The sequence below is a fragment of the Kogia breviceps genome, chromosome 14 (genome assembly GCF_026419965.1).
Source record: "Kogia breviceps isolate mKogBre1 chromosome 14, mKogBre1 haplotype 1, whole genome shotgun sequence".
In the NCBI taxonomy this organism is placed as follows: Eukaryota; Metazoa; Chordata; class Mammalia; order Artiodactyla; family Physeteridae; genus Kogia; species Kogia breviceps.
The window spans coordinates 62,539,999-62,563,382 of record NC_081323.1 but is presented as its reverse complement, the minus strand read 5'-3'; the positions used below and the strand labels follow the sequence as shown (position 1 = coordinate 62,563,382).

The window sequence follows — 23,384 nt, the reverse complement described above, 5'->3', positions numbered from 1 at the left end:
GATTCCTCGTAAGACACCAAGAGCTATATTTGTAAATATTCCATTTTGAAAGAATAATGTGATGTTCATTCTTGGCAACAGATTATGCCAAGTGGGGTTAATTAAAGAATTGAGTCTGACTGTGCCTAGATTGGTGGCCTGTTATTGTGTAGAGGACCTAAAAAAAGGCTTCTGCGTTTCCCAGGTATCTCACATGACGCTATTGCCCAGGAATCTAAACGATATTGGCAAAATTTGGAAGCAAACATACCTGGAGCTCAGGTATTTTTTCCTGTGTACTTTCTGCATTTGGGATCCTTTCTGGAATGGCCTAATTGATGTTAGTTGTTGGCTGATGCAGTTAAAACTTACATACAGTCCAGTTACTTTCTTAATGTTTATTGAGTTGATTAATTTTTTAAAAATTTATTTATTTATTTATTTATTTATTTTTGGCTGCATTGGGTCTTCGTTGCTGCGCGCGGGCTTTCTCAAGTTACGGCGAGCGGGGGCTACTCTTCGTTGTGGTACACAGGCTTCTCATCGCGGTGGCTTCTCTTGTTGTGGAGCATGGGCTGTAGGCGCGTGGGCTCACTGGTTGTGGCGTGTGGGCTCAGTAGTTGTGACTCGCGCGCTCTAGAGCACAGACTCAGTAGTTGTGGCGCATGGGCTAAGTTGCTCTGTGGCATGTGGGATCTTCCTGGACCAGGGCTCGAACCTGTGTCCCCTGCATTGGCAGTCGGATTCTTAACCACTGTGCCATCAGGGAAGCCCCAGTTGAGTAATTCTTAATGTGAAAAAAAAATTCTCAATTTTAGTTGATCATATAAAAGAAAAAAAGTTAGGCATCCCATAACACCCACCAAGAATGTAGGATAGGGAATTCCCTGGAGGTCCAGTGGTTAGGACTGCGTGCTTCCACTGCAGGGGGCACGGTTTTGACCCCTGGTTGGGGAACTAAGATCCTGCAAGCCGAGCGGCATGGCCAAAAAAAGACTGTAGGATACAGTTTTCTTATTCAGCTTAATTGGCAAAACAGTTGAGGTCTTGCACTGTGGGGATCCTTGGAATAAGGGAGGTGGATTGTGTTTGTAGTTTTGCTTACCGCCCAGCCAAACTGCTTCACCCAATTACCCTCCTTCCCCTCCCTGCCAAAAATCCTAGTCATTAACTCCTAAGCTGACTTTCATAAATTGAGGTTTGGCATCTGTAATATGCTTTTATCATATCCTCTTGCATTGGGGTGGAGAACTGGAGATTTTAGTTATCAGATCATATATATATATAGTGGTCAAATCATCAAACCAGACAAAAATGGAAATTGTATGCTATTATGAAAAAAAATGCATGGTGATTGTGTTCTCAGAAAACTGGTTTTCTGTTAAATTAAAACTAATCTTTTAATTATTTAAGGTACTTGGCAATCAAATAATGCCCGGATCCCTTAATATGAAGATAAAATTTGTATGTGCTCAGTGTCTGAGAAATGGTCAAGTCATTGAACCAGACAAAAACAGAAAATATTGTAGTGCAAAAGCAAGGCATTCGTAAGTAGTGTGTGTGTGGAAATAGTGCCTGATCATAATGATCTGTTTCATGGGTGTAAAATCATGCATATAAGAAAAAAAGATTAAGACTTTGAAGAGAGCAAAGGAAAGTAGACAATTTAGGAATAATTGCAAAGCAAAAGGGAAGAGATTTTTAGAATTTAGTAGCTAAGAATTCTGCACACAATTCAAGTGTTTTTCCTGTATTTCATCATTTCCGTGTTTAGGATTTTTAGGGCATGTTTGTTTATAATTATCGACAGGAAATGAAATGACAGAATCATAAGGCATTTCTTTTAGAAGGGTTGAGGAAAAAAATCTCTGGTCCTTTAGGTACAAACTTTGTACCTGCCCCTTTATATTATGCCTTTGCCAGTGTGTTTTTTGTTTTTTCTGAACTCCATTTTTCTTAGGTGGACCAAAGATCGTCGTGCGATGAGAGTGATGTCTATTGAACGTAAGAAGTGGATGAACATCCGTCCTCTCCCCACAAAGAAACAAATGCCTTTACAGTTTGATGTACATACGTAATTTTTAAGCCACTTTTTTTTATTAGGCATTTCAAATCATTAGAAAGTAGTAGTAATTCAGATGGAAACTGGTACCCTTTAAATAATGCTCATCATGTTAATGAAATTGAAGTGGTCCTTTCGTTTTCCTTCCCCTTTTGAATGTGTGGTTCTGGGACAGTCTTTAGATTGATTGGAATCGTATGAGTTACTGAGGAAAAGTAAGTAGACAATGAACTAGAGAAAAGTGATGGTCATGGCTCAGCTTATTTTCCAGATGAATTACTTTGGGAGCAAATGGGAGAGGATTTCATTTAAATTTGATTCCTCAGCTTTGCTGTCAAACCCAGGGCCTTCCGTATTATTATGGATGCTGTTGATGAGGGGGTTTTTTTGTTGTTGTTTTTTTTAAGAAGATGTTGGGGGTAGGAGTTTATTAATTTAGTTATTTATTTTTGCTGTGTTGGGTCTTCGTTTCTCTGCGAGGGCTTTCTCTAGTTGTGGCAAGCAGGGGCCACTCTTCATCGCGGTATGCGGGCCTCTCACTATTGCGGCCTCTCTTGTTGCAGAACACAGGCTCCAGGTGCGCAGGCTCAGTAGTTGTGGCTCACGGGCCTAGTTGCTCCGCGGCATGTGGGATCCTCCCAGACCAGGGCTTGAACCCACGTCCCCTGCATTAAGCAGGCAGATTCTCAACCACTGCACCACCAGGGAAGCCCCGATGAGGTGTTTTTATCACGCTGTTTCTTTCACTGAAGCACTGGATGGATGGTCGCTAAAGGATGCCCAACATTATAGTATTTCTTGAAGTAACCCAAAGGAAAAACACTCCATGTTAGAGCAATGTGTTCCTCAAAAGCCCTTAGAATGAAAACACTAGACCAACTTAATGTGTGGGTAGCATTTCACTCACTAGGTAGCACATTTCAACTTGGTCCCCTGGTGCCTTACATGGTCTTAAAGACGATTGTCTGGGCAAAGCCCTGGAGCTGGCCCAACCTGCTTCTTCACAAGAGAGAGGGTCTGGAGGAATTTCACTATGCAAGGGACACTTGGAGCTGACAGGGCGGAAATTTTCAGCTGCAGCGGAGGAAGTATGGAGAGAGCCTTTTGCCCAGAGAAGCAGTGCAGGTGGATTGCAGAGTCCCCATGTAATGAGGCTCCCTCTCCCAATTGCCAGAGAGTTGAGGAAGAGGAGGGTTAATTTCCCATCACCCAGGGTACCTTGCTTTTTACACAAGTTATAAAGGACAGTCTTTGAAGGAGGTGGTGTGTTTGTGTTTATCCACAGTGGTTTCAGCCTCAGATTTGGGTGATTTAATCCATGGGTTATGTAGGAGGGGAGGAAGGTTTATTGGAACCATTGATGTCTTGTGCTTCAAAAGATAGTGGAGATTATGGGCGTATTTCTCAAAACTTTGCTAAAACTAAGACGACTGGGAACAATTCTAGCTCATGAGGCAGCTGCCTAGGACCACTGATTATTCTCTCATCTTGGACGTGGTGTTCTACCTTGCAATGTTACAGGAGCTTATTTCCTCTTTTTCCTACTGTACTAGGTATTGCTAAGGGATCCTTTTTCTAAGAGAAGAAATAGTACTCTGTGTTTGTATGTGTGTAGACAGTGTGGTGAGGTGGAGAGAGCATGTGCTTCAGAGTCTGCCTGAAGGGCAAGTTACTCAGCCTCAGTTTGCTCATCTGTAAGTGAGAATAATTGCATCCTAGGGAAGATACAGGAGATGGTGTTGTGTAAAAACCCAGCACAGAGCGGCCTTCTCCTTTATTTTCTCTTCTCCCTGCTCCTTATCATTGTTTTGAAAGATGATGGTAAATGTCTACCTAGTAATACCTAAGTACTTATTGGGGATTGACTGGGAAAAGAATATAATACAGTCTATTACAAGAATGTTTTGTTGACTATTGACTTCATGCAGAAAATTGTAAGGGTTGCAGGGGTGGGGGTCCCTGACGTTGGTCCAGGGGAGGAAAGGAGCAGTGTTAAGTGTTGACTGCTTCTTGATTTTTAGTGAAAGTCAATGCTAAGCATCTATTATGTAAACTAATATATAGGGCCAACTCCTGTTGAAACACGGATAAACTAAAATAAGCTAAAAATTAATTGTACTAGGATTTATGCTCTATAAAGACAAGTACATTGATGATATCTAAGAATGAGCTCTTGGTGACGGCAGTTTTCCTAGTTCTTAATAGTCATGGGTCTTAGGGGAGTCTGTGTTCTGCTGGTTGCTCTCACTTTATTTTCCTACCAGTATCACTGTATTTACTCTGTAAAGTAAAAATGCAAATAACCAGAAGAGGTATTATTTGAACACTGTATAACTGGATGGCCTGGTTAGTGGAATAATTGTCTCTGAATAACACATAGCTAGTGAATGATGGCCCAAGATTAGCTGCCAGTATTGGTGATAAGTAAACGTCCAAGATTTTTTCTGACACTGTTTAGTACCTTTGGAGGAGTCTGCAGTTTCTTTATCGCTTCCCAAGTGCTGACAAGGAGGCATCCTGGGTGTCATGTAGGGGAGAGTAGGATCCTTCAGACTGAGGGGGCTAGAGACTTGCATTGCAGAGATAAAATGTTCTGCTGTGTTAAAAGCAGATACCCTGAATCAATGAGTTTGTTGACATTTCCTTGTAAGAAAATGTTGCATATTCCAGTTTCATACTTACTTTCTTTTGGAAATTTTCTTTTGAAAAGTTTTGAGACAGAAAGCTTAATATCATCTCATGTATTGGGGCTTATAGTCAATTTGAATAGAAGCAAATTAATCTCCTTTTAAAATTATGTTCTCGGCATTAGCATGGATAGTAATATTTATTTTGCTTAAATGTAAAAATTAGGCAGTTTTACTAAGTGTACTCTGTCTTAAAGCATGTTCATATTTTTCTAATACAGCTGTGCAATCATATTGCTTCTGGGAAAAAATGTCAGTATGTTGGAAACTGTTCCTTTGCTCACAGTCCTGAGGAACGAGAAGTGTGGACGTACATGAAAGAGAACGGGAGTAAGTTGATGATTAACCGTGGCCTTGACACCCGTGAAATCTAGCTTGTCTGAAAGTCTCTTTCCTCTCTAAATATGCCAACTTACTGTGCACACAGAAAGCAGTCTGTGTTCTAAACCATTATACCATTTTATCAGTGAAGCAGAGTCTGACGTCCAGTCATGTTTGCTTAGGTCAGATTCAGATACAAATACATAGGTCAGCATCCTCTGATGTCATAGGCGTGATTCATGATCTGGGGAAGTTCAGTCCTTCCGTGAGCTCCTTTTGTGAATAGTCACCCCTGAATTAATCAGGTTATAATTGGAGGTCTCTTCAAGGAGCCCTTACTGGTAGAACAGGCCCAGATTCAAAGGCCTGAGGAGAGAGTGTGTGTCTTGGTCAAACATCAGGTTTATTGTGAGAGACTTTGAGAGGAGCCTCAGACAAACTTTCACTTCCAACCAGAAAAGTTTTTGCTACCAGGATTATTCTTCAGTCTTAAGTAAACTGATGGAAATTTACCGACTACTTAAGATCTGTGATCTCTGGATTACAAGAAGCCATCTGATTTAAGCATGTCACCTATCGTATTTCAACCATGTAAAAATTCAGTGACTTGTGTGGAAAGGACTCCTTCTTACTTGGAGTGGGGACATAGAATTGGGCCTTACTGAAGGTGTCCTTGCAAATCAGGGCTCTTGCAGTGATTCCTGCTACCACTGGTCTGAAGGAAGAAGAATTTCCTAGTTTACCTCTAATCTTAGAAACACTTAGGCAGGCAGTAAAGCCGAGTTTTGACCAGATCCTCATTACCAGATTTTTTTTTTTTTTAACTCAGTGGCTCTCAACTGGGGATGAATTTTGCCACACACACACCTCTGGGGACACTTGGCAACGTCTGGACATTGTCATGACTTGTAGGGCTGTGCTACTGGCAGCTAGTGGGTAGAGGCTAGAGGTGTTGCTAAACATCCTACACGCACAAGATTGCCACCGACAGCGAAGTTTTCTGGCTCAGAACGTTGGCGGCGCTGAGGTTGAGAAACCTTGGTTTTATTGCTTGACAGTGATGCCAGATACACTTGTTCCAGTAGCTTGTAGCCACTGCCCAGCACCTGGTCATGGCTGTGTTGTTTTAAGTTGCACCCCAGCATGTCGGTCTTCTGGTACTGTGCCTCAACTGACGGGCTCCCATCAGGGTCAGAATCTCGGTCCTTATAGTAGGTTTCTCAGTAGACAGTGAGGAGGTGTGTAAGTAGCCTGTGTGGTTACAGCAGTGGTAGCAAGTGTTTAACGTGGGGCATCCTGAAGCCATGCCGAAGCTTTCCTTTTCAGCAATGCCCTTGAAATGGTTTCTGAATTTTAAACACCCCCATAGTGTCTTGCAAATGCAGGGAGGAGTTAATCTTGAAAACTAACTATTAAAAAAAAAAAAAAAAAGAAAAGAAAAGAAAACTAACTTTTGTGGTCTTACAGTCCCAAATTTGGTTCTTACCCCTGAGAGTCTGGAAATGGACTGTCTCTCTGTGTCTAAATATGATCAGTTTCCATTCAGCCCTCAAGTTTCTTTTGAAAATTGCACCGACTGATACCAAAAGAGTGAGTGTTCTTGTATGTATTTAAATGGCGTATTTAAATATTTGCTGCTGAAAGGAGTTCATTTTTCTTTAGTACAAGATATGGAGCAGTTTTATGAACTCTGGCTAAAGAGCCAAAAAAATGAAAAAAGCGATGATGTAGCCAGTCAGTCAAACAAAGAAAATGGAAAACAAATTCACATGCCGACAGATTACGCGGAAGTTACTGTAAGTACCCCAGGTTGGTTCTCCTCACCTTTGCTTCCAGGCCTGCCTTTTCTTTCCCACCTTCTCCAAAACCTGGCTCCCTCGCCCCCGGTCTGCCCTCCCCCTTATCTTCATCTTCTCTCCGCGCTGGCTCTCCACTGTTAGTTTAAGTCTCTTCATCCTAAAAATGCCTTTCCTGGATCTTTTTTCCAACTCTGGAGCCAGGAAATTGTGAGTCCGAGTCCTGCTTCCCTCTCCTTACTAGCCTGTGACACTGGGCAGGTTACTGAATGTCTCTGAGGGGGTTGCTTGTGATGGAGCCACGAAGTTTGATGAGCCTGCAGGTTTATCCCAGTGCTGGGCCACGGAAAGTGCTCAGGAAGTGTGGGATCCCCTCTTCCCCAAGTCCTCGTGTTCTCTTATCACCATCCTGCAGTCTGGCCTCCGCCTCTGGGTTCTACAGAGATATTAAGTCACCTGTGGTCTTTTACTGTTTTGGCTGTCTTTTAAATTTTTCAAAAAAGTGAAGGGGGTAGTATAATGACTGTCTTAAGCCCACCATCCCAGGTGAACCGATGTTAACAGTTTGTTGTGTTTGCTTCTGTAAAGTAAATAAAATGTCACAGATAAAGTTGGAACCCCAGTTGTCCCCCTTTCCCAGAGAGACCAGATCCAGTGTATATTTTTCCAGGCCATGTTTACATATCTTGGACTGTTTATTCCTAACCTATTGCTCTGCCTGGCATGTTTTTTTAAAACTGACAGGAGTATGTGTTACTCTGCTCCTTGTTTCTTGTTTTGTTTTTGTCCCCTCTCCGTATTGAGTCATTCAGATGCGGGTGATGGACACGTCTCTGTGCACGATACGCCCTGTGAACTCTGCTTTCTCTGCCAAGGCTCAGCACTGATCCCCTCACCACCTTTTCTTAAGTACTACCAGGGTTTCCAGAGCCAGGGTCACCCCAACTTGCTGGGTCATGAGGTTGACCTGTCTCTGAGAACCTGTCCTTACCCAGTGTTGCAGGGCATTTGGGAAATAGTCAATACTACTCAAACACTGCACACTTGCATATGTGGGAGCACAGGGCCCCTAATGTGTGGGTCTGTGCCCCCAGGGTGGTGTCTTCCCAGCACATGTAGTTCCCTGGCCCCTGGCACAAGTCCCGGCCCATAGTAGGGGTTCAGTTCATGTGCAAGGATGGAGTTGCTCGTCCTTCTGCAGTGGGCGAGTCCCGGGTTTTCACATCCTCTCTGCTTTCCCTCGTGGTATTAATCCTCCCCGGAATCCTTGTTTGAACCTGGCCCCTCGTCCTGCCGACAGACTCCCTTGTTTGCACACCAGCTCCTTGCCAGAGACTGCCTGGACCCCTGGCCCAGTCCATCGCCCCTGCTCTCTGCTTCCTGTGTGCTGGCCACCCTCTCCTTGGTCCTGCTCTTGACTTTGAGTTTTATGTTCTCACCCAGCTTCCCCCACTGGACAGGCTTCCCAAGAGTAGAGTCCGGGTCTTAGGTGGAGTCGTTTCTAGTTGTTCTGGTGCCTGAACACGTGACCTGTCAGGGGCCACACAGACAGCAGCCACTGACGGGATGCGTGTCTTCCGTGCACTGTAGGTGGACTTCCACTGCTGGATGTGTGGGAAGAACTGTAACAGTGAGAAGCAGTGGCAGGGCCACATCTCCTCGGAGAAGCACAAGGAGAAGGTTTTCCACACTGAAGATGACCAGTACTGCTGGCAGCACCGCTTTCCAACAGGATATTTTAGTATTTGCGATAGGTACGTGGGTCTCTTCAGTTTCCCACATGAAAACTGCTGACCTTGTGAGTAGACAGAGTATCTGGGTGATGAAATCTTCCAATCCTGGATGCTTGGATTTGAGCTCAAAGTTTAGTTGCTCCTTGAACATTTCTTCACTCTTCTGCATTACATGAAAAGATTCACTAGTCTGCCGGTACTGGCGTGAAAGTCTTAAAGATAACCAAATAGGGAAATAAGTTCAAGCTTGCCCAAACAGTCTCTGAGCTGGCAGTGGAGATTCTCTGACCCTTCACAATCTTTCTCGTAGTAGATGTTCATCAGTTTTGAAACTGCCTTTGAATTATATTCCAAGTATAAATCTGGAACTTTCTCAGGTCAAAGGAAAATATTAGTATTTTAAGTTTACTTAGAAAATTTTTCAATGAAAAGCTAGATAATTTTGAATTGCTCATTTTGTTGTTGCTGTTTCTATTTGACTTCCAAACTTAGATCCATGTGATACATAGAATTATTGAAGATATTTTTTACTTCCTGCCCCTTCTGATTTCTTTCCACTGCATCAAGGAGCATAGTCTTTTTTTCCCCAACAATCTGTATTTTTCATTAAATAGTGCATTTAAGTAGTTTAAAGTACTAATTATTGTAGCTGTCAAGGCAATAAAATATTCATTTTTCTAGGATTAAGATTTCGAGCTAAAAGTTTAATGCAAACCATAAAGGTAGTGAAGAGCACATTTTAGAGATTTTTATAAACAACTGGTGGACGCTTACCAAGCTGGTGGACGCTTACCAAGCTGACTTGTCCTAACAGGTATATGAATGGTACCTGCACAGAAGGAAGCAGCTGTAAATTTGCACATGGCAATGCTGAACTTCATGAATGGGAAGAGAGAAGAGATGCCCTAAAGATGAAGCTCAACAAAGCACGAAAAGATCACTTAATTGCCCCCAATGATAATGACTTTGGAAAATATAGTTTTTTGTTTAAAGATTTAAACTAATATGCTGGCTTTTATGTATGTTACCTAATCAGAGCATTGACCAGAAAAATTGAAAGTGTTGTAAGGCACGTAGCAGAGGAGCTGCAGATTTTCTGCTTGTATTGGCGTCTCTCGTCCCTCCTGAGCAGCAACCCACAGTAGGTAGGAAAACGGGCTGTTTGACAGGTCTGGCCAGGCTCTCACGGCATCAAATGGCAAAGTGACCGCTACTGGTTGCCATCTGTTGAACAGACTTTTGGATGAATTGTGTTGGGGAAGAGGATAAGGTTATGTTGAGGACGACTTCTTGAGTTGGTCCTTCAGATAAGAATCACGATGGTGAGAGAGAAACACTGTACTAGGATCAGAACCCATGATGGATGAAATTCTTCACGTTTTAAGAGGAATGAATTTGTCTAATATAATAAAGTTTGCTACTTATCTGTATGTAGGTTGCTAAAAAGGATTTTCTTAACTCAGATTTTAAGCCAAATAACCATTTAACACTAGTATATGTTAAATGGGGTATTTTTCTGTATTTGTATGTTTCACTATAATAAGGGAACTGAGGATAATGTGCATTGAGAATATTTTGAAAAATAATCAGTTGACTCAAATTTTATTTCTTGGTCTTTTGCTGTTTAAATGATGATTTTGAAAGATTAAACTTGTACTGTTGGTATTGTGTAGTGTATGGACCAATACTGCCCGTAATAAAGATTTTATATATAGATGTCTTTCATTTTTTTGGTGTGGTCCTTGCCAATTCCTTAAAGAATTGTTAAAACTGGGTACCAGGGGCTTCCCTGGTGGCGCAGTGGTTGAGAGTCCGCCTGCCGATGCAGGGGACACAGGTTCGTGCCCCGGTCCGGGAAGATCCCACATGCCGCCGAGCGGCTAGGCCCGTGAGCCATGGCCGCCAAGCCTGCGCGTCCGGAGCCTGTGCTCCGCAACGGGAGAGGCCACAACAGTAAGAGGCCCACGTACCACAAAAAACAAAACAAACAAAAAGAAAAAAACAAAACTGGGTACTAAAATCACAAGGTTAGACTTTTTTTGTTTGTTTGTTTTTTTGGCCGCACCACTCGCCTTGCAGGATCCCAGTTCCCCGACGACCAGGGATCGAACCTGGGCCCTCAGCAGTGAAAGCGTGGACTCCTACCCACTGGACTGCCAGGGAATTCCCTAGATTTTTTTAAAAAACACTTTCATTTAAGCAGTTAATGACAGAAGGCAAATTAGAGAGACATGGCAGCAACTTTCACTCTGTCCCACTCTCCTCCGATTCAGGTTGCTAAGAGGCTTCTCTTATTGACTGACATGCTAACCCCTCTGGGGGCTCTTCCGTATCTCATTCAGATGAATGCCCAGCAAAGGGACACACGGTCAGCTAAGACGTGGGCTGTGGGATTCCACAGACACAACTGTCTAGCACAGCGCCTTCTATAGGGCCGTTTTGGTTGTTGAAAGACCACTGAAGGTGTAGTCAGGACGGGCTGGCAGAGACAAGGAAAGGGCTGAGCTATCCTGAGACCCAGATCTGCTCCTGACCTGGAGAGCTAGGGAGGAGAGTCATTGTCAGGGTTTGGGGGCCGCCACCTCATGAGGACACTGCCGGTGCAGAGTCCCTGTTGGGAGTGGGAGTTAGAAGGAATGGCTGATGGACTCGAAAGTCACTTCTTCGTGACAACCTTGAGTCAGTGGGGTTTGAGGCAAACAGAAAAGGGTCTTTGTTCAGTGCGAGTCCAGCCTGGGTGGGGGGAGCATGGCTGCAAGCAGAGAGATGAGAGAGAAGCGGTGCCTTCAGCAGAACCAGAGGCTGCAGAGTGAAAGGCAACCCCAGGGGACTCCTTGAAGACCGCAGGAGACTGGTTTCCCTCCATGAATGGAAGGCAGTTGGGACCAGTTTTATTTGGCAGGTGCGTTAGCAGTGCAACTTATTTGCCAAATAAGTAATCTGTTTCTGTAGAGCAGACTGGCAGTGTTATCATTCTGCTAGGTCTCCCTAGTCTGATGGCCTTCATGATGTTTTTTTTCTCCATCCTTCCAAACTCCTTTTACCCTTTTTTTCCCAGGGAGAATAGATGTTAAAAAGCTGTCTCTGGGGCTTCCCTGGTGGCTCAGTGGTTGAGAATCCGCCTGCCGATGCAGGGGACATGGGTTTGTGCCCCGGTCCGGGAAGATCCCACATGCCACAGTTCGGCTGGGCCCGTGAGCCATGGCCACTGAGCCTGTGCGTTCGGAGCCTGTGCTCTGCAACGGGAGAGACCACAACAGTGAGAGGCCCGCGTACCGCAAAAAAGAAAAAAAAAAAAACGTGGTCTCTGGTGCTCTGTTTTAGCTTGCAGTTTAACAAGTTGGTTGTCTTAACCTTTGGAATCTAGGCTAGAAACTTAAAAGTTTGGGCTTCCCTGGTGGCGCAGTGGTTGAGAGTCTGCCTGCCGATGCAGGGAACACCCATTCGAGCCCCGGTCCGGGAAGATCCCACATGCCGCGGAGCAACTAAGCCCCCGTGTGCCATAACTACTGAGCCTGCGCTCTAGAGCCTGTGCTCCACAAGAAGAGAAGCCACCACAATGAGAAACCCATGCACCACAACGAAGGGTGGTCCCTGCTCACTGCACCTAGAGAAAGCCCACACGCGGCAGCAAAGACCCAACGCAGCCAAAAATAATAAATAAATAAATTTATCTAAAAAAAGGAAACAGCTGAAAGGACAAAGTAGAATAAAATATTTGAAGCAAGTGATACTGAGTTACCATAGTAACTCACTTTTTAAAATAACCAAATTTGGCTTAGACACAATAGTAATGAGACAGTTAAAAAGACAGAATTACAAAATTTGGGGCAGGGGAAAAATGATTATTAGCACACGAAAGGAAAAAAAAAAAGAAAGAGCTCTGATTAAGGAAAAAATTAACAAGCATTATTTCTCTCCAATTCTAAGAAAAGGATTAATACCTGGGAGAAATATATGTAATCTTCCCCCTGCCCCCTACTCAAATGCCACCACCTTGATCATGGTATAAAAAGTGGCCATGAAAGCTCAGATATTGGTTGATGTAGACTAGTTAGGGCTGACATAGCCTTGAAGAGCAGTGCAGCCTGACCCAGATGGCCTGGTGTAATCTGAAATGAATTTATCATTGTTTCAGGAGAACACCTAGGGCCAGAGCAGCAGCCAGATGTCTAGAAAGAATAGTAAAGGAAACATCCTTTTATTGATCCAGGGTGGTTTCCTGGCCTGTAACACGCTGCCCTGCATTGCCATAAGATATTGTGGGTCTCATGAGATAAACCACAGGCAGCAAAAGTACTTTGAACCTTATAAAGGTCTGTGCAAACGACAGGTGTCTTACGGAAGAGTAGTGTGGATTCTGTTCTAGCAGTGTGGATTCTGTTCTAGCAACCTACAGTGAATGGGTACTGGTGACTTCGGACCATATTTGTTTTTGTTAGTAATATACTATGTAACTCAAATCTACACAAAGAAATCAAGAGAACTAGAAATGGTAAATAAGGTTAATATATTTTAAAAACTAGAAATATTTTTTCTCTTCTAACTTCTTCCAATAAGATTATATAAAACAATAATGTAGGGCTTCCCTGGTAGCGCAGTGGTTGAGAGTCCGCCTGCTAATGCAGGGGACGCAGGTTCGTGCCCCGATCCGGGAAGATCCCACATGCCGCCGAGCGGCTGGGCCCTTGGGCCATGGCCGCTGGGCCTGCGCGTCCGGAGCCTGTGCTCCACAGCGGGAGAGGCCACAGCAGTGAAAGGCCCACGTACCGGAAAAAAAAAAAAAAAAAAAAAAACACAAAAAACCAATAATGTAACACTATATTATTCAGTTTGTAGTAGATTAAAAAAGGAGTAATAATAGCATAAAAAAGGGAGGAGGAAACGGAGCTGTATTGGAGCAGTTTCCTATCTTACTGAAATTAAGTTAGTATAAATCTGAAGTAACTAAAAAAAAAGTTTTAAATCATTAAAGGAATTAATGTTTTATAAAAGATCCACTTAATACAAAAGAAAGAAGTAAAGAACAAAGAGATGTAGAAACCAAACAGCAAAATGGCAGGTGAATATGCGCTACCATGTTGGGCCTCCGCGGTAATGCTCTGGGTCACCTACGAAGGTGACCATTCATAGCACATTTTACATCCCTGGAAAATCTGCACCAGGGTCATGCAGCTGGATTGCGGCACAGGTAGGGTCTCATTTCCTGTTTTTTTTTGTTTTTTTGTGTGTGGTATCATACTGCCTTAGTTCCCTCCGAGTTTTATCTGCCTGGTTTGTAGTTATTGACAACGGAAGTCGAGTCTAGATCTGTGGCCCCAGCAATTTGGTAATTACGGACATTCTCTTAGCTCCAGGTACACTTGTCCCAGGGAAACAATCCCTTCCTGTCACTCTCAACTCATATTTCATCCTTCTCCGACTTGTTTTTAATCACAAAACTTATTTAGAGGGACTTCCCTGGTGGCGCAGTGGTTAAGACTGCCTGCCACTGCAGGGGACACGGGTTCGAGTCCTGATCCAGGAAGATCCCACATGCCACAGAGTAACTAAGCCCGTGCGCCACAACTACTGAGCCTGCGCTCTAGAGCCTGCAAGCCACAACCTCTGAGCCACATGCCCAAAGCCCATGGTCCGCAACAAGAGAAGGCACCGCAATGAGAAGCCCTCGCACCACAACGAATAGTCCCCACTTGCCGAACTAGAAAAAGCCTGCGCAGCAACAGACTCAATGCGGCCAAAAATAATTTTTTAAAAAAGACAACTTACTTAGAAAGGACCTAACATTTAGAGTCACAGAGGATTTAGAGTCGACAGTGGGTCGCTGGAGCGGCGTGTTAACCTTGACTTTGAGCCTGAATTCCTCACCTACTAGCTTTGTGGCCGCAGTCACGTGGCTTTTCCAAGCCTAGGTTTTCGCATCTGTGAAGTGAGTACAGACCCTCCTCCCAGGGGTGTGATGTAGGGACATGGTGCTCAGGCGCACAGCACTTCACTGGTGCAGGAAATGGACACTGGGAGACTACAGTCACTAAAATTTATTGAGTACTCACTATGGGCCCGGCGGTTTCCATCAATGACCTCATTTAATTCTCAAAGCAGGGCTTCCCTCCGGAGCCTGTAGTGATATTAGCAGACACGACTCCTGTCACCATCACGGCTTTTTAAACTCAAGGAGCCAAGAGGGAACTCCCAGTAGCCCGGGGCTGCTGAGGTCTGCACTGGCTGGATGCAGGGATAGGGCCGGACGCTAGGCGCCGGGGCCTGCGCAGACTCAGTGGACTGGATACCGGAGCGAGCATGTGGCTACGGCGGCTTCGGCGCATACGTCAGGGACGGGGGCGGGGCCTGTGGGACTACGCCGCGGCTGCCCCGCCGCCAGCGGGGAACGGATCCGCGCAGACTCCGTAAGCGAGGGGGCGGGGCTGATGGGCGGTGTCCACGCAGACTCTCGGGTGGGGGCGGAGCCTCCTGCGCGGGGGCGGGCGCCGCGGCTGCGGCGGGGCTGACGTGGACCGTACGGGTTAGCTGGCTCGGCGAGTTGCGGGATTGGGGAGCGACGGGCCGGGCCGGGCCTTCGGGCCCTTGGCGGCGGCGGCGGTATAAAGCCGGCGACGGGGAGCATGTAATGTCGGAATGCGGAGGCCGCGGCGGCGGCAGCAGCAGCGACGACGCCGAGGACGAGGGTGGCGGTGGCGGCGGCCCCGTGGGCTCCGGCTCCCTCAGCCCGGCCCCGGCTGCCTCCTCGGAGGGCCGGCTCCGCCGCGGGCTGCGCGGCGCCTCCCTCATGGCGCGCCGGCGGCCCGAGCTGCTCTGCGGGGCCGTGGCGCTCGGCTGCGCGCTGCTCCTCGCACTCAAGTTCACCTGCAGGTGAGTTGGCCCGCACCCCCGGGCCCGGCGCCCCCTCGGCCTGGCGGGCGGCGAGTAGCCGGCTTGGGCCTCGGGGTCGAGGGTCGTAGCGGCCTCTGGGGAAGTCGGGCCTGACTTTGCCTGGAGCAATGGACTTGACCCTCCTCCAGCGTGCGGCCATGCCCGCCGCGTTCCCTTCTCTCCGGCCGGCGAGCCATAAGGCGAGGTTTTGGGTTGCTGCCTGGCGCCCGAGGAAGGCGGTCCAGGTTCCGAGCTGCCTGTCAGCTGTTGGGGTTTCTTGGGGGTGCACCTGTCACTTCTGCCCAGGCTGCAGGATCCTCATTTATCACCCATTTTATTTCCCTTATGCCTAGGCTCGGCGTAGACAACCTTTAGCGTCCCACATGTTGAGAATTCATGCACTCATCGATATAGCGATTATTTATCCGCACCTCTTGTGTGCGGAGCGCTCATCCAGGTGAGCGATGAAGAAAAAAAGTCCCTGTTCTCCATTCCAGGGGGTGGTACAGAGAGTAAATAAGAAAATTTAATATAATTTTAAAGAGCTTAGTAAGTGCTATGCAGAGAATAGAAGCGAAGGGGGTGGGGCAGAAAGGCCTTCCTAAGGGAGCTAGATAGGAAACGCACCCACGAAGGGGAAGGGGCCAACATTGGGGAGATCTGGGGGAAGCGTCCAGAGGAGAGGAAAGAGCAAGTGCAAAGGTCCTTTGACCTGAGGCTGGACAAGGCTGGTGTTTTCCTGGAACTGGAAGGAAGGCCTGATTAGGCTGGAGTGCAGTGAGCAGGAAGAGTGAAAGTCTCTCTTTGGGAAAGTACACAAATAAAAAATTTACTTTAAATTTCAGGAGCACTTTTGGGCTCCCAAATCCGCAGTGTATCTCCTGGGACTCCAATTTATAAATCTGTGGTGCCACTGACTGGTATATTGGCCACGAGGAAGATTTCAGCTTGGAACATTTTTATTGAGTGTTAAAGACAATATGTGGCCCCCGTTGTCAAAGAGATGTCAAAGGATTGGGGATTGTAGTGGAAAGAACAAATTATAATAACTGTCGTTGAGTATTTGCTATGTGCCAGGTGCTATACTACCAGCTGGGTTTCTCAGCCTTGGTACTGTTGATATCTTGGGTCAGATAATCCTTGTTGTGGCGGGCTGTTCTGTACATTATGGGATGTTTAGCGGCATCCCTGGCCTCTACCTACTACATGCCAGTACCTACTACCTGCTCCTACCCCTCCACCCCAGTGTGACAACTAGAAGTATCTCCAGACAGTACCAAATGCCCTCTGGGGAACAGAATCGCCTGTTTGAGAACTACAGATAACACAAATGCATTTATTCACTTAACACATGATCTGAGAGCCTAGTATGGATCACTTAAGTCTCAATCCAGTAAAGTCTGGATATACATACTCTTACCCTTCAAGTTTACACACGAAGGAGTGGAGCTTTGGTCGTGATGCAAAACTTGCCCCAAACAAATCACATCCACCTAATAAGTGGCTGAACTGGAATTTGAATCCTTTATTGTCAGGAATTAGTCTCTTTACCTTGTTCTTTATTACGTCCTGCACAAGGAAATTAGACAAAGTATTTTACAAGGTAGAATATTGTAAGGTGGTATTTGCATTCAAATTAGGAGGAGAGGTTTTCTCTCCTGCAAGGGTTGGGGGGCTTACTTGCATCACTTTGTCCATCTGTAGTAATAACGTGGGGTGTTTGCTCTGAGAGAACAGGGCTTAATAGATATGAAAGTGCTTTGAGATTTCAGGAAGATGGAAGAGTGTAAATCCAATTACTAGAGCAGACTGAACAAGGTCCCCACCTACTTCAGGCAAGGAGAGTGAACGGGCTGCTTGCCTGTCCAGCTTCTTTGTGTGCCACTGGCAAATTTCAGTCTTTTAATAGACTCAGATTGATTTTTTTAGAGTCTCCTTTGATGGAGTGGTGTCATGATACTACTTTATCGCTCTACAACTGACTAATGTTTCTGCCACTCTTTTCCTATTTTACTCTTAAGATCTTTGTGTTAATGAGGACAGAGGCTTAAAGGAGAGTAGAATTTTTTTTAATTAATTTTTATTGATAGCTCCAGGCCTGAAATAGGTGACAGCCCTCTTCACTGTCTTGTTGCTTAGCTGAGTTCAAATCAGCATTAAGAAAAGGTTGATTTGGGGTTGAAACACTATGAATAATTGTGCATTTCTGGGAACTTAAATCTGTGTGCTACCTGCTTTTCTATGCATTGAATCTCCATGACTTCATCCTCACTTTCCTTTTACCCTGATTTGTGGGTGTGTTTTTTTGTGGGGAAAAAAATTGTGAGTGTGTGTTTGTCTCTATTATCTCTATATGTATTTTGCTTTATATATTCATTTTGCTTTATTTCGTTTTGTAAGCTCAAAGCTGCTTCAGATCCTTTGGGACGAAGTGTAGAGTATGAGTCTCATACAAAAATTGGGAGTTGCAACAGGCCTTCCTTGTTTGCAACCAACTCTTGAGTTTTTGGTGCCTGAGATTTACACTTCAAAGCTGCAGGAAATCTTTGATCTAGGTATAGTTTCTCAAAAACAAGAGCATATTTAGGAGTTAAATGGAAACTCGTGAATGTTTCTGTTGGGGCAGAGGCATATGTTTCTCTGCCCTGGTTAATGTTTGCTTTTTGACGGGCCATGGGTTTATCTGGCTCATTTACTTGAGGAGCTGCTCTGTTGAACATGCAGAGCAACCAGTACTAAGTTGATGATTATCCTCTGTTTGACTGTCACAGACCTACATTTTCCCTCAGATTGCATATTTAACTTTTAAGAGGAAATTTGAATAGTAGAAAAATAATACCTCCAAATAGGAGCATTTTGGACTTGCTGAGAAATGTGTTACTTATTCGCTGCAAGACCTCCCTCCCCTCTGCATGACTGTCTTCTTGTCACTCAAGTCTTAGCTTAAAAGATACCACCCTGGGCTTTCCTGGTGGCGCAGTGGTTGAGAATCTGCCTGCCAATTCAGGGGACACGGGTTCGAGCCCTGCTCTGGCAAGATCCCACATGCCGCGGAGCAACTAGGCCTGTGAGCCACAGTTACTGAGCCTGCGCGTCTGGAGCCTGTGCTCTGCAACAAGAGAGGCCACGACAGTGAGAGGCCCGCGCACCGCGATGAAGAGTGGCCCCCGCTTGCCGCAACTAGAGAGAGCCCTTGCACAGAAATGAAGACCCAACACAGCCAAAAAAATAAATTAAATAAATTTATAAAAAAGATTCCACCCTGCCCACCACCCCATTGAGGAGCTTCCAGGTCTCCTGTCTCATCACTGTGTTAAATTCTCCACAGAACATGATCATTTTGTGTGGTTTTATGTTTGTTTACACGTTTAGTTGTTTGCCTGTCTCCCTCCCTGAGAAAGGAAGCCCCTTGAGAACATGTGCTCCCTCCTATAGCCTTGGTTCCTGTAGAGCAGTGCCTGAAGCACAGTAGCATTTGCTTACTGAACTTTACTGAACAGTAAGTGACTGTTTTTCAGGTCATGAAGATATTTTACATAGACAGACCTCCCTGATTACAGAGTTAAAATGTTAGTGTGAGTGGATAAATAGGAGATTTGCATTTAATAGCAACCTTTAACAGCATTACTTTATGATGTTAATAATTTTTGGTTAAAATGGGGAAGCAATATATTTAAAACTGTCTTAACTCAGGAAACTGACACCTTCTAGATGTAGAGAAGGGGGTGGACTCTTTTCCTCAAACTAAGTGACCCAAGACTCTTAGAGTAGCTTAGGTGTTGGGTGTATGTGTGATTTCTCTTTTGATTCTAAATATCTGGCTGTCTGCTGCGTATCTCAGAGCTAGCAGCACATTCCTTCCTGTTCCTCCTTCTTTCTACTTTGCTGTATTCTGAGAAACCAGATTATCAAGTTCATTTGCACACATGTAAAGTTAGAACACAATTAGGTGTTCCTTAGAATCACCCCTAGTAAGGCAAATGGATCTTCTGACATTTTTTTAAAATAAATAAATGTATTTATTTACTTACTTATTTTTGGCTGCGTTGGGTCTGTGTTGCTGCATGTGGGCTTTCTCTAGTTGTGGCGAGTGGGGGCTACTCTTCTTTGCAGTGTGGTGGCTTTTGTTGCGGATCACGGGCTCTAGGTGCATGGGCTTCAGTAGTTGTGGCTCGCGGGCTCCAGACCGCAGGCTAAGTAGTTGTGGCGCACGGGCTTAGTTGCTCCGTGGCATGTGGGATCTTCCCGGACCAGGGCTCAAACCTGTGTCCCTTGTAGTGGCAGGCAGATTCTTAACCACTGCACCACCAGGGAAGTCCCTGACATTTTGATTCTTTCAGATTGTTCTTAATAATATAATATACATCTGTATGGATTTATGTTTAATTTGCTTTCACATAGGTTCAGGTAAGGTGTAAGGTAGGTTTGTTCATTTCACAAATTACTGAACTTCAGAGTACTGGGAACTGCTAAACAGTGAGGATATAACAGTGAAAAAGGGAGCCAGGATCCTTGCCCTCATGGAGTTAATAAACAGGTAAAATAAGTAAGTTACAGATTATGGTGAGGGCTATGAAAGCAACTTCTCAACGGGAAGCTGAGATTAAAAAATTTGAGAGCCGCGTGCTTCTGGTAGACTCATCAGAGCAATCCTCACCAAGGAGGTGACACACCAGAAAAGCTTTTTGCTAATCAACTTCATTGTAGTATAATTTACATTCAGTAAAATTCACACATTTTACATGTATAGGTCCATGATTTTTGGCAAATGTAACCACCTCCGTTCTCTTAGTCAAGATATAGAACATTTCCTTATCCCCAGAAAATATCCTCAGTACCCCTCTGCAGTTAGCCTTCCTGCCCCACTCCCAGCTCTAAGACAACCACTGATGTGATTTATTTCATTATAGATTGGTTTTGCCTGTTTGGGAATTTCATATAAATGCACTCATATGTATTCTTTAGTGTCTGACTTCTTTCATTCAGCATAATTATTTTGAAACTCATCCAGTTATAGTGTGTATCAGTTCTTTTTTTTTATTGCTGAGTAACATTTAATTGTAAGAATATACCCCAGTTTATTTATTCTTTCACCTAGTGAGTTACTACAGCTTTTTTTATGCTTACTATTTATGTGGTTTATCTTTTCCCATCCTTATGTCTTTATGTTCAGAATGCTTTTAGATGGCATATGGTTGGGTTTTGCTTCATTATCCAACCTGGCAATCTCTTCCTCTTAATTGGGTGGTTTAGTCCTTTCATATTTAATGTAATTATTGATATGGTTGGGTTTATGTCTACCTCTGGCTATTTGTTTTCCATTTGTACCTTCTGGTTTTTGTTCCTTTCTTGGTCCTTTTTTGCTTTTTTTTTCCCCCCACCCCCTGCACCTTGGGGCCTGCGGGATCTTAGTCCCCCAACCAGGGACTGAACCCAGGCCCCCGGCAGTGAAAGCACAGAGTCCCAACCACTGGACTGCCAGGGAATTACCTCTTTTGGGTTAATTGAATATTTTTTAGGGTTCCATTTTTATTTCCTCTATTGGTTTCTTAGCTAAGCTGCTATAATGGTATTATACTATTTTAATGCAGATATGTGGAGAGCTCAAGGCATTTACTAGGACTCTTTAACTTGGTGGGATGCAGCTTGAGCTGCAACCTTTTTGTCTTGATGGGGAAATAGTGGCAGCTCTGTGACTTCTGCCTACTTGTTTAGTTTTATTTTCTTTCTCCTCCTGACCTTCTGGGAATCTCAAATACGTACTTAGGAAACCTGTTTTCCAGTAAAATGGGCTGTTGGTTTGTTATTCATCTTTATTAACCTTTGGATCATGACACATATCTGGAGAAATCTACATTATTATTTAATTATTACTTTTGCCTGAGTGCCCTGGATAACTACAGGCCAACTCCAGCCAATAAACTTAACATGAGTTGATTGTAAGCATTTCCCATGCCTGTTAGTGGTGCCACATGTGCTCTTCCCCTTAATTCTGAGTGACTCACTGGTGGCTCTGAAACCCTGGAGATCAGTGGCTTTTGTGGAGAGCAAGGCTGCAGAGAGATGAGGATGGAGTCTTTTGGGTGGGGGAGGAAAGGATCTGGATTATTCAGAGACACCCTTCTTAACTCTTCCTGGTGGTCTAGTGGTTAGGATTTGGCGCTCTCTCAAAGACACCCTTCTCTTCTGCTCTCCACTGCCCTCCCACCCCATACCTGGGCAGGCATTGTTAAGAATCATTTTTGTGGACTTCCCTGGTGGTGCAGTGGTTAAGAATCCGCCTGCCAATGCAGGGGACACAGGTTCAAGCCCTGGTCCGGGAAGATCCCACATGCCGCGGAGCAACTAAGCCCATGTGCCACAACTGCTGAGCCCACAAGCAACACTACTGAGCCTGTGTGCCACAACTACTGAAACCGCGCGCCTAGAGCCCGTGCTCCACAACAAGAGAAGCCGCCGCGATGAGAAGCCCGCGCATCACAAAGAAGAGTAGCCCTGCTCACCACCACTAGAGAAAGCCCGCACACAGCAACGAAGACCCAACGCAGCCAAAAATTTAAAAACATAAGTAAATAAAGTAAATTTTAAAAATATAGTTTTTGTTATTTATTTATGTTTTTAAATTTTTGGCTGCGTTGGGTCTTCATTGCTGTGTGCGGGCTTTCTCTGGTGGCAGCAAGCAGGGGCTACTCTTCGTTGTAGCGCACAGGCTTCTCATCGCTGTGGCTTCTCTTGTTGCGGAGCACAGGCTCTAGGCTCTCGGGCTCAGTAGTTGTGGCTCGCGGACTCCAGAGTGCAGGCTCAGTAGTTGTGGTGCACGGGCTTAGTCGCTCCGAGGCGTGGTATCTTCCCGGTCCAGGGGTCAAATGCGTGTCCCCTGCATTGGCAGGCGGATTCTTAACCACTGCACCACCAGGGAAGTCCAAGAATCGTTTTAACATGTTATTCATATCTTACATTCTCTCAGCCAAATGTTGCCTTAACTTAGCACAAAATATTACTTTTATACTCCAGGACAGTGTTTTGGGAAATCCATTTTCTTTTTCAAAAGAAGACTTTTCTTCTAAGCTTCATTCTTCTTCCACACAGAGCTGTTGTCAGAAGAAGATAAACTAAATAATCTTGTATGTGTTTGTTCTTTTTTTAGTCGAGCAAAAGATGTGATAATTCCAGCAAAGCCACCTGTCAGCTTTTTCTCCTCGAGGTCTCCGGTTCTTGACCTCTTCCAGGGGCAGCTGGACTACGCAGAGCACATTCGCCAGGATTCGGAGGTGGTGCTCCTGTTCTTCTATGCTCCGTGGTGTGGACAGTCCATCGCTGCCAGGGCAGAAATTGAACAAGTAGCGAGTCAGCTTTCAGACCAGGTAATGCTGACATTCAGCCTGAGAATCAAATGACCCTCAGTTCCTGTGTAGGGCTGGTTCTCCCCATAGAGACACCTTACCCAGATGGCTGATTTTGCCAGGGTGAAGGCCAGGACCCTTACTTCGTAAATTGTAAAGCCTTCTATAAAGAAATAGAATTTCTGACTGTGATGGTCATAGTTGGTCAGAGGCAGGAGAGGGAGGAGATTCTGCAATTCCTTGTGGTGCAGGCCAGTGCTTATCTCAGGGTGCCATGCTGTTTGGCTTCAGTGGGAAGACTGAAAATCCTCATTGAATATACATTTGATATTTTCTGATTAGTTATTTTATGTAAGAGAAATTTTTTTTTTTTTTTTTTTCCGGTACATGGGCCTCTCACTGTTGTGGCCTGTCCCATTGTGGAGCACAGGCTCCGGACACACAGGCTCAGCGACCATGGCTCACGGGCCCAGCTGCTCCGTGGCATGTGAGATCTTCACAGACCGGGGCACGAACCCATGTCCCCTGCATTGGTAGGCAGACTCTTAACCACTGCGCCACCAGGAAAGCCCTGTTTTTAATACAGTTATTAA

At 45.0% G+C, this 23,384-nt stretch overlaps 2 protein-coding genes across 4 annotated transcripts in view; both read left to right on the top strand.

Annotated features, from left to right (window-relative positions):
- ZC3H7A (zinc finger CCCH-type containing 7A) overlaps positions 1-10,305 on the top strand; it is a 35,210-nt gene extending 24,905 nt beyond the window's left edge. Inside the window, exons 17-23 of the mRNA XM_059038665.2 lie at positions 185-261; positions 1,393-1,526; positions 1,940-2,045; positions 4,950-5,058; positions 6,712-6,845; positions 8,436-8,599; positions 9,393-10,305. Coding sequence (XP_058894648.1) covers positions 185-261; positions 1,393-1,526; positions 1,940-2,045; positions 4,950-5,058; positions 6,712-6,845; positions 8,436-8,599; positions 9,393-9,582 — 914 coding nt within the window. The 3' untranslated portion in view covers positions 9,583-10,305. The remainder of the gene's footprint in view (positions 1-184; positions 262-1,392; positions 1,527-1,939; positions 2,046-4,949; positions 5,059-6,711; positions 6,846-8,435; positions 8,600-9,392) is intronic.
- A 4,771-nt stretch (positions 10,306-15,076) lies between these two features.
- The window catches only part of TXNDC11 (thioredoxin domain containing 11), a 63,349-nt gene continuing 55,041 nt past the window's right edge, over positions 15,077-23,384 (top strand). Inside the window, exons 1-3 of one of the 3 annotated variants that reach the window (XM_059036292.2) lie at positions 15,077-15,448; positions 15,802-15,905; positions 22,596-22,812. In XM_059036292.2, coding sequence (XP_058892275.1) covers positions 15,215-15,448; positions 15,802-15,905; positions 22,596-22,812 — 555 coding nt within the window. In that variant the 5' untranslated portion in view covers positions 15,077-15,214. The remainder of the gene's footprint in view (positions 15,449-15,801; positions 15,906-22,595; positions 22,813-23,384) is intronic. The other 2 variants (XM_059036289.2, XM_067011839.1) reach the window with 2 other exon arrangements.